Source organism: Schistosoma mansoni (genome assembly GCF_000237925.1).
Source record: "Schistosoma mansoni, WGS project CABG00000000 data, supercontig 0238, strain Puerto Rico, whole genome shotgun sequence".
NCBI classification, from domain to species: domain Eukaryota; kingdom Metazoa; phylum Platyhelminthes; class Trematoda; order Strigeidida; family Schistosomatidae; genus Schistosoma; species Schistosoma mansoni.
In genome coordinates this window covers 86561-98031 of record NW_017386102.1, presented here as the reverse complement: position 1 = coordinate 98031, position 11471 = coordinate 86561, and the positions used below count along the sequence as shown (strand labels likewise).

Genomic DNA, 11471 nt, shown 5'->3' with positions numbered 1-11471 from the left:
CTACCCGAAGTTTGTGCTGATGATGTCGTTTAGAAGGACGATGAAAGCTCCACGACCAAACGATCCATCTCAGACAACAAACCTACATCAAAATCACCCACCTGAGCTACAAATCTCCACCATCTCAAGAAGTCGGTATAATTGAGTATTGTGTCAGTAATCAGGAAAAAAAGATTAAATATATGAGAATATTATTTGTAAATAAATGAATTTGTGGGATGCAAATTATGATATTATGTTGAGATTGAAGATCTAAAGGAACATAAAGAATGAATGTATATGGCCTCCCGGGACTGACTTTGAGCAATGTCTTTACTGACTGAATCAAGACTAACGTGCAGATTTTAATCAAGTTTATATGACATAGTCTAAGAGTTAATGAGTTTATAGATTAATACCGTCTCTACATGATTTGAAAACATAACTCAACAACTGAATATAAATTTGTGAGCCAACAGCAAAACAAAATCACCTACTTGAATTAGTAAATGGTAACGACTTGAAGGCAGTGATATGTAAACACTTTTCTAAAGATTCTGGTATCAGAAAATTTAACGTTTCAGAAGTTTTAAATTCTATTAATGATTGATTAGCAAATATTTGACAAAATTTCCACATTTGATCGGTAATACTGATCTTGAAGTGAACTTCAAATTGATCTGAAATGAAACATATGTAAAAAGAAATAGACAAACATAATGTATGTATCCAAATTAATAATAAGACATAGGAAGTGTTTTTTAATGAATCATTGAAGTGATAAAATGATGAATAGTCTTCTATGTGGCAACATTTTTAAACTGTGCGAAAAACAAACTAAAATAAAATGGGAAAGAAGTGAGACTAGACAAAATATGAATAATATTGAAGGTTATTTATTTTTTTAAAACAAAGAAAATGTACAGTAGCAAATAGTCAGGTTTAATGATAGAAATCCGAGTTAATAGTATGTTGTTACTTGATGCCTGGTAGTGATGATTTTTAGTATTCCTGAGGTACTTAATAAAACGCTGGCCTTAACAATTCTTGGTTTTAAAAGTGAATAAGTGCTCTGGTTTTTTTTAATAGGAAGATTATGGTAGTCATCACATTATGCTAAACAGTTTTAGCGATGATTTCTAGAGCACGTAAGTAGGTAATGAGCGATGAAGGTCAATAAACGATATTGTACCAAAACTCATTAACATATTTTCACCATTGTGCAAGTGAATTTCTAATATTATAAACACTTTTAAACGAGAAAACAGCTAGAGGAATGAACGTAATTCAACAACAATTAATTTAGATAAAAATAATGGAATTCAATAGTTATAATTAACAAATAGATCAGTGGATATCTGCAATGGTGTTAAGTTGCCAAGATTTGTGTTTTGGTGTTTTATAAAACAGGATTTGATACTTATTGGACTTTTCTTTTGCTGACTAGATGCTGAAAATTCAGCACCTGTGATAATCAAACAAGAGACATATCCCAAGGGGCTGGTATTTTGTAAATATGTTACACGAACATTTTGTTTTGATAAGAACAAATTATTTGAGTGTTAAGATGTAAGGCTTCAAAGACTAAATTAGTGTATTTTATAATTTAGAGCATGCGGTTTTATAATTTATAAGTGATAATTACCAGGAATACAGATGAGTGTCAATATGATCAGCAACCTTTTCAAATCTACATCAAGGAAATAGAACCATACAACTCCAAATTTCGAAAATAGTCGAGCGAATAATAAGTAGTAATGTATTCGAAATCAGATAAGATTGATTTGCTATCAACGTCGAATGTTGAAATGACCATAGTTGACAAACCATTCTGTCATAACTTGGATAAGCTAAATCATGTAACCGCGGGCAATTTTGTTCGACTGTTTAATTAAGACTAGTACAAATACAAACCTGGATGAAGTAATTTAAAAGATAAATTTAGTCAAGTATAGATGATGCATCAGATGTGTGTCTGCTTTCTCTCGCTAGCTAGCTACAGCAAAGATTGTTAAGCCACATTATATTTTCTAGAAATATCGCAATATTCAAATTGAAAGCTGCGCAAAGTACAATGTAGTGTAACAGTGATTATTGGAAAGGGCTTATATAAAAAATATCAGATTACTCTTCAGAAACATTATGAAATACCTTGTGAGTTAGTGCAAACTTTTGAAACCGTAAACAGTAAATGTTGTGGGTATTCATTTTTCAATGCTTTAAATAAAAGTGTAAAAGAAAAAAACATCAAAAAAGAAAGTAATTCAGTATTTAGAGAATAAATGTTAGCAGGGAGTCATTGAAATGAAACAAAAACTTATAGGTGAGTTATGATTGGCTAATGATGGTGGGAATGTTAATAAAGTTTAGAGTTAATCAATATGAGATACACTAACCAATTTACTGGATTAGTATCACTATTATGAATAATATTAGTAGTGTTAGAGTTAGATATAGATCATATGTTCAAAATATCTGCTGATTGATTGATCCAGATCTATGTGGACACACGAAGAGATTAGCGTGATGTTATCCGTCACGCTTTCAATGATGAGGTAATGTGGAAAAGATTTGTAGCTCAGGTGGGTGGTTTTGACGTGGGTTTGTTCAGAGAACCATCCAGCTCAGAGAACAAACCCACGTCAAGATGAGGTAATGTGTTATGCAAAGCATTTTCAGTTATTTTTCCATTCATTTAAGAGATGAGTACTAGATACTAAAATGTAATTACATCAAGGATTTTATTTTAAGCGTCTGGAGTTATGCACAATTGTCTGCTATGGATATGTGAGTATAGCGTAGCCGAAAATCCAGGATCAATAAATAGAAATAGATTGAAAACTTGAGCTTGAAATGAAATCGCTAATGAAAATCATACTCTGATATGTAGGGGTCACTCATTTGGTGAACAAATAAGTGGACGAAAGTGCTAGACATAAAACATTATAACGATGAGAATGCGACAGATATCGTCAGCTACAAACTGCCACAAAGGCGACAGCCAATGGAAATTATTTGGTCAATTTATGTGTATTAAGTTGACATGTCTATCAATTTCTTAATTCAATACATTATCGGCTATCACCTACACAACAAATGGACGCTAAGTATGTATTTCACATTGTTTCTAAAATTAGAACTGAATCGTGAAAAGAAACAGATAAATTGACGAAGTTGACCAGAAAATAACTAATCATTCCTTTGACTAAACTAGGGAATATGATCATAATTTTGAATGTCAGAAAGAAAATATGAGTAAATGGGCGTAGAAAAATAACCTTGAATATTATTATAGAACAAATATAAATATCTATAAAAAATGATGTTTTTAAGCTTCATAAACTATTAATTTTTAACACAATATGATTTAATATGTGTACTGCTTTCCTTAATTAGAAACGGAAAATTCAGTGTCATATTTTCAGCAAACTTTAAAATGAATATCTGTTTGATTTGTAAGATTCCAACGGAAATAAATGTTAACTTATTGGCATTTGAGTCCTGAGGTCCCTAAATTTCATCACTATTCCATCTTGATATAGCCAAACATATTTAACTCAAATGAATAACACCAAGTAGATAGCTTGTGTTCATGATACTAATTATGATCTTCAGTTATTTAAAATGATGAGGGTTTTATGTGATGGAGGCGGTCAAAATGTTTGACTTATAAATTCTCAATCGACAGTTCGAACGCTGGTCTAACTACTTTAGGTTGGGGAGCAGAGCATTATTCCCAGATCATACGATTAGAGTATGACCGAAGCCAAGTAGACGAATTTGTATTTGATAGAATAGAACAAGTTATGTAAAATAATGATAAAAACAAAGCTAATTTTGAGTTAAGCAGAACAATACAATACATGACGGAATATAACAACGAAAAATTCTTATAACACTTTTTGAAGAAACTGAAACTAGAAAAAGTGAGAAAAAGAATGTGTGTTTAAATGAATATGTTGGATGTGTTAAAGCTAGTAATTATGTCATGTACGATTAAAAATAGCCATATAGAAGATTTAACTTACATGGTGAATAAGAAGAACGTGAGTTAGACAAATTACTTCCAGCTTTAATTTGATCTCTCAAAATTAATACCCAAAGATCACTATGTGATTCATATACAAAAAAAAGAAATAATAAGAGGATGTTTGTACACACACGTAAACAAAGATAATTTTCTAATTCTGTATTTAGACTAATATCATTACTGATCTGTTTGAAATGTTATCTTTGCTAGTTGACATTTTTAAGTTTAGTAAACTTACAAAATAAAATAAGTGAGATCAGTTCATAATGTAAAACTGCAAAGTCTAAACATCTGCACAGCCGTCTATACTAAAATATCCCTATATACTTACAAGGGAATAATTTCAAGAGGTAAGTGAGAAACTAGAACAACACATGTTCAGCAGTATCAGATCGGAGACAAATTTCACCACAATCAATGAATAATAGTCATAAAATATTCCTAACAGATTGAAGTTAGAAATCTAAACTGTTGGATGTCAACTTAGTTAAGCCGTTGTCATGTGTGAAGCCTGAAGGTCCTGGGTTCAATCCCTTTCGGGGTCATGGATATGCAACTCCAGAGGAGTTCCACATTACGACAAAACAATTGTCCAGTGATTCCTGGTTTACAATGGTTGTTTAAGTAAGGTTGAAAGTCCATGATGTAAAACTACGAAATGACACCAGTGTTGAAACCTCGGGAGTAAAATGTTTTAGACCAAAAAATGTATCTTGCTGAGATTACAACGGTTCCAGATGTTAAAAGGATCACCAATTTATAATACAGATTACTGATCTAGTAAGAATGAGGACTTGATGGCCAGGGTTAATTTAAAATGATCTCATAGGTTACACATACACTTGACAAAAAACTCTTAATGAAAATATGATCCGAGTTCAATGTTTTCGACTGGTTACCATGAAAACAAGTAATACCACAATGTAGAAATTAAACAAAAGTTATAAAATTACCAAAGTTCATTTGATGGAGCTTTTAAAGTTACTATAGGTTGCCAAGAATTTCTTCGTTTAAATAATGAGAATACATTTGTCGTTGAGTATTTTACAATTTCAGATTGACATCTAATATTCATATTGGAATTTTCGGTTGATTCAGTTAATGTAGAAGTGGATACTGATCGTACAAGTTCATCATTTGTAGGTTTGTTGTATGGTGCTGACTGAGGTGTTATTGAGTAACTACTAAAAACTGAAGATGTTGATTCAGAGTTTTGTCTGACTGCACCTTTAAATACATATATCTAAACGAATTACAATGAGAAACGTTTAATTAAGGACGAATGCATTGAAAATGAATGCTATACTGTTTCTAAAATAACAGGATATTGTGTATACGAATATTCGTCAATATTAGAATGAATAATTTGACAAATATTGGATGTCAAGTATAGAGAAGCCATTAAATGTGAAAATTATATTTGAAATAATTTTAGTGATTGAAATTTTAATAACTCCATTTCATTCCGCAAACCTATCTGGACTTCATTACGATAATAATCAAAATTATCAAAGAAATATATAACATTTAACAATCAAATCAAATATTTACTGTGATTAACCAATCACACTTAGATGTCGATTTTAGTAAGTAGGATAACATGAGTCAGTTATATGAGGATAATGTGAAAAGTTCACAATGTGAAGATAAATGAATGATGAAAGAATTGTGTGTATTTATGTGTAAGATTGAGTTATTAATAGTTGATATTAGATGTTAATTTTCTTACATGAAAAATGGGGGGCGAAATCGTCGATGTGCTTGTAAATTGAGAACCATCACGTACATAATTGTATTGCTAAAATAACCCACATTAATTTCAACCAGAATAACGATGCATGTGAAATAAACAGGTTGGATAGAGAAAAGACCCGAATACTTGTTAATGAAAATTTACCGAGGAGTTGCTAGTTGAATACCATCCTTTCGGTTTTGGGCTGTTCTTGTTGGCCCATATATACAGCTCTTCTGCTGTCAATCTTTCTTTATGAGTGCTAAAAACCTTTTTTGAAATATGTTGGTCCCTTCGAAAATCGGTCATGTGTCCTGTTTTTAATGCATGTAACTATACCACCGACCTATCCTCAAGTTTTGTCAGGTTAACTGAGAATTTGGGAACATTTTTGAAACATTGTGTTTCTTCAACCTAACATTCAGTCGTTTGAAGTTTCTCCCACATAAGCTACATTACAACCACGACAGTTGATTTCATAGACAACATTCTGTTGTTCTTCCTTTGAAAGCCTACCCTTAATTTCCACTAACGCTGATCTTATGGTGTCACAAGCCTGAAAATACACTCTTACATTATGTTTGTTTAATTTAAACTTTATAATAAACTTAAACGGTAATGGTTGACGAAGTACAGTATACATTTATGTAACTTATTTTCTAAAAAAAAAAACTAAAAATCGCAATACGTAAAGTATCAACAAAATAGTATTTTATTATGACAACTCAAACTTCTATTTTATAAAATAACTCCAAATCCCTAATCGACCTTATGGTAAACACTACTATTTACATATACAAGAGTCAGTATCGTCAAAATATTTAACACAATGTAGCAAATAATTCACTGAATTTCAATGTTTTCATCACTAGTATTTTTTTTCTTGATAGGATAGAGAATAAAGAAGATACATCAATAGTTACATATGCTTCAATCTGAGTTTCTCAGCATTAAAGATCGAGATAAGTTTTAAGCTTTTTATAATTGCTCGTGAGTACACATAGTTAACATTCATAATTATTTGAATCGAGCAAATGTAAAACACGTAATTTATTTGTAATATTTAGTACAGTTAGAAAACAAATGAACCAAATGTTTGACCAAGACGTCAAATGTGCATCAAAAAGAGTTATATTTCACACGTTCACTAATTTGTGTATCGACCGGATTATAAATTAAAATTCATTACGTAGAATTCGCTGTGCACATTCACCACACACAAACCAGTGGTTAGTATACGCATACACACACTCGAATACACCTATATTCAAAACAAACTATTTACTTATACTTGTCACTAAGAGATTTACTATGATTAATAAATAATTTATTCATATAGTTATTTTCTTATAAAGTAAACAGCATACATATTTGTAACCAATCAGATACTACTCACTTGATTCAATGCTAATGGTTCTTTGTATAATATAAACGACCATTTTATTTCATTCAATTGATTTGTAGACGGAAATTGGAATAACCGTCCATTAGTATTATAATTTGGTGTAGTTAGTATTAAATACTTGTTGAATAAGAAGCAAATGAATTCTCGGTTGTTTTTAGCCTGAAGATAATAAATGATAGGAAAATTATGTTAAAAATACATTTGTGCTTAAAAATAGTGATTTTTATACGAATGAACGTTGAGTTATTTAACTTAGTATATGCATTTTGTTCTACATAATCCGGCTTGTGAAGGGGACGATTTCATTTTAGTTAGTCTAAAAAGTGACCCAGGAGACAATTTCAGCGCAATCGAAACCAGCATACACATGATGAATAGTACAAAGAATATATAAATGAAAGGAACCATAATAGGGATATTAAGAAACAATGTTAGAGACGATAACAGAGCACTGGTTTATCTGCGGCATATTTAAAGCAGATGTCTTTTTCACAGTTGAATTCGTAAGTCGATCTAAGCAAGACCACCATTGAAAACCTGGAAGCACTGGACAGACGTTTCGTCCTAGTATGGGATTTTTTTTTAATGAATAGAGCTAAAATACAGTGATCTGATCAAATGAATTAAATTTCAGTAAAAACCAGTAGAAAATAGTATGATCCGAAAATTGACATCATGTCAAAGTGGCGATGAGAAGCATTTTATAGGTCGAAACAGAATACTAACTCCGTCGAGGAACATAACAATTCATCGGATTTTTATCATACAAAAATATAAATATATCGCAGCTTACTTTATAAAGTGTACCACAATGAACTAAACATGGTCTTTCATGAGGATTTTGAGCTGTATTATCAGATAACCAATCTAAAAGCCATTTATCAGCGCCAATTAATCGTGAACGGAACCAGTCGATCCGATTAGGGTTATCTTTAGATCCAATTGCATCATCGATTGACTTTAAAAGCACAGACATCAAATTATTCACCTTAACAACTTCATCGTAGTCTGGACATGAAATATGCGTATTTGTTGCAATCTAATTTAAGGAAGAAATGAACACTAGACATAGAAACTAAATCATATCATATATCGACGTTATATTACATAAATAGATTAAACGTATAGCAAAATATACACAAATGCAAGGTGAAAAAACTTTATTGTAGACATTCGATTAATTTGACTGACATTTCTTATTATACATATTACGTTTTCGATACTCTGTAGCATATTATTCATAATTTAAATGATCATATTACAGTGTTAAGTAATTCAAATTTACTATAAGGACGCGTTAAACGAAGAGGAAAAAAAGGAAGTAACTATATAACTGAGTTCAAACTGCTTTCGTGGTTATCTTATTTTTCGAATAAGCCTTTCTTGTCATACTTACAAAACACCATAAGTCAGAGTATCAACTATAAAGGTTTCGATGGTAAGGTATTGAGGTTAATGAATAAACATCTTCTAGACTTCTAGGCATACAGATGAAATCCATAGACGGACGCTAAACAAATGAAACTTTCATTTTGAGCATAGTTGTATGAAATGACAATACTCCGTGGACAAGTTGAAAAGCTTTGTAAGCAAACGATCCATAATGTCAAATCTCATCATTTGAAATCAGTATGATCGATCTATTTGAAGTAAAATATTCTGAAAGTGAAATGACCGATTCTAACAAGCGCTGATGGAAACAACAAAGTGTATATAATAGTTTACAAACAAGGGTGTTGTAAAAATGTCATATTTGGCAGAAGAATTAATACATTAATCTCATTTTTACTATGCATAACTTTATTCATGACAAAAACCATCATCCGACCAACACATGTACTATGGTTCAAGTAAAAAATAAAAAAATCAATAACTTTATCATGTATTGAGACGATGAACACAATAATCCTTTCATGCAGTAATCATAAGATGAATTTCAAGAAAAATTCCGATCCTCCTTGGAAATCCAGTCACTGAGCTTACTTACATCCCAATGGTATGACAATAACGCACTACAAAATGATACGAACACTAGGGGATAAGTGATAACTATTCAAATGGTATTACATTCAGGACTGGGTTGATGAATCTTTATTGGGGTATAGGATCGTCAAATGATAGTTACGCCCTCGGCCGTACCAGGGCATTTGGGGGCCTATGTGAATAGAACTCTGAAGTCTTAAGAGATGGGTATCGAATTCGAGTCTGAGTGTGAAAACCAATATTGAAATTTAGGCCATTTCAAATAACGAGTTCTATAGCAAACATATATCGCAAAATATCAACTTTTAAATGTAAATAAACAACAACAAGATATTCGATCAGAATGTATATGCAGCAACAGAGAATGATTACTTAAATCGCAAATATCAACAATAGGAAAACACAAATCATGAAATAAGTAACTTCTGATGAGCATTTTATCTTACTATTTAAGAGGTTCTGATGTTGACATCTATGTATAAAACTCTTGAATAATGTACAATGATTATAAGACATACCTTTTCAACGATTAATTTATATTTTGTTATACGTTGCATTGGTTTCAACAGATATGAAGATAGGGGTAAACCTTTGATTTTAGTATTTTTTTCAAATATTTTTACCAATTGATTTAAACGATAATTAGACGATAGACAATGTTGTAAAGTTTCACATGCAACACGTTGTTGAATACAATATAGACGATATACCTTAAATTTAAGGATCTACAATGTAAATGAAACAAATCACAGACAATGATCAAGATAGAAACGTTTCAAGAATCCAAATATTCAGTTTAAAAAAAGAAACATAGAACATAGATAATGCCTCTAGTGCAGAATAACAGTTATAAAGCATTATTTCAAGCATAAAAGATAACAGAGAATCTTAATGATCATCAATATACAGAAATCAGCTGGAAGTATTGTTAGATGGAAGGATTGAAGATCGCTTTGCTTAATGGTTTTATTTTACGTAAGGACTCATGAAATTTATTTTTTTAACAAATAGTGAAGTTTCTTTTTCAAACTAATCTACAATATGACACGATTTTCACAAAACTTACATTCACACTATATAAACTGAAAACAGAGATATATACAAGCAGGTTACAAAAAAGTGCTTAATCACATGTGTGAGCTATGAACCGAGTTAGGAAGCGAAATAGAAACTATATTTCTAGAAAATCATATGTACCGTAAAGATTGCAAATGAGTGAATACATTTACGCAAACACAATTGGATGAATCTAAGTGTAGATTCTCCAACATTTAATGAAGAATTTCCAAACGAATGTTTATATTAAGTAAAAAGACTTTAGATGATTTAACAGTTATACATAGGTTATATATACATTAAAGGTCACATCCTTACAGTTTTTTACATCTCCATTTACCCAAACAACATACAGATAAGTATCGACTGGAATACAGTTCAGAAGTAACCATTCTGTTTATTATGATGACAGAGTGAATTCAAGTGAATGGATTACACTTGGATTCTTCATATGAGTTCTAGAAACAGAATTTATTTACCAAACAGTATACTAGATACTTAGTTACAGATGTTTCTTTTTTTAATACCAACGTTAAAGGTTCAAAAATAGCTTTTATTGTAGTTTTCTCAAAAAATTATGATCCCATATTGATATGCTTGAACTAAATCGATTCTGCGGTAACGAACGAAAGCCAATGACACAATGACACGATAAACTATTCTTATCTGTTGTCCCAGGCCCCGCTAACTAGATGAAGAAGTCCAAGGCAAGTAGGGGAATATATATGTATTCCGTAAGCAGCCGAGTACAAGCAATCAAATAAGGGAAAAAGTCAAGCGCATTTATACAGCAACAATTTGTCCTTGAGCATCATTAGTAAATAGCACACACAAAGAAACAATGGACCAATAGCGTTTAAGATAGTTTACAAGTGGGAAATATGACGTGAAGGTAAAAAGAGCGCGTTTGGCGCGAAAACAGCTAAATTCAAATTTCCAAAATAAAATTACAAAACTAAGCCATTTACCAAGTAAGTTCTGGGGATTTGACATCCCCAACACATATTTGGTCTTGGAAGGTTAATGATGATGATATTTAGAGGTGGGGGTTCGAGTTGCGAAGGAAAGTCTGGTAATAGGGAGAAAAAAACTTGGAAAGGAGGGAGGTGGGTAGTGAAAATGACAAACAAATGTCTAGGTGAATTTGTCACAAACGAATTACAATTTCCAGGTAATCATGCAGTTACAATAGCCAAGTGTTGATGGATATGACTTTTTGTAGGAAAGTGCCATTATTCGGGGATAAATGTCATTTCAAAATAAATTAAGGTTAACAGGTGTTTATA

General features: G+C 31.4%; 1 protein-coding gene across 1 annotated transcript in view; it reads right to left on the bottom strand.

Moving 5' to 3' along the window:
• Smp_135790 (dynamin-associated protein, putative) overlaps positions 1-11471 on the bottom strand; it is a gene marked incomplete at its 5' end in the record, with an annotated part of 63365 nt that overhangs the window by 3511 nt on the left and 48383 nt on the right. Inside the window, 4 exons of the mRNA XM_018791120.1 lie at positions 5037-5252; positions 7138-7305; positions 7940-8185; positions 9648-9854. Of these exons, the coding sequence (XP_018647352.1) occupies positions 5037-5252; positions 7138-7305; positions 7940-8185; positions 9648-9854 (837 nt within the window). The remainder of the gene's footprint in view (positions 1-5036; positions 5253-7137; positions 7306-7939; positions 8186-9647; positions 9855-11471) is intronic.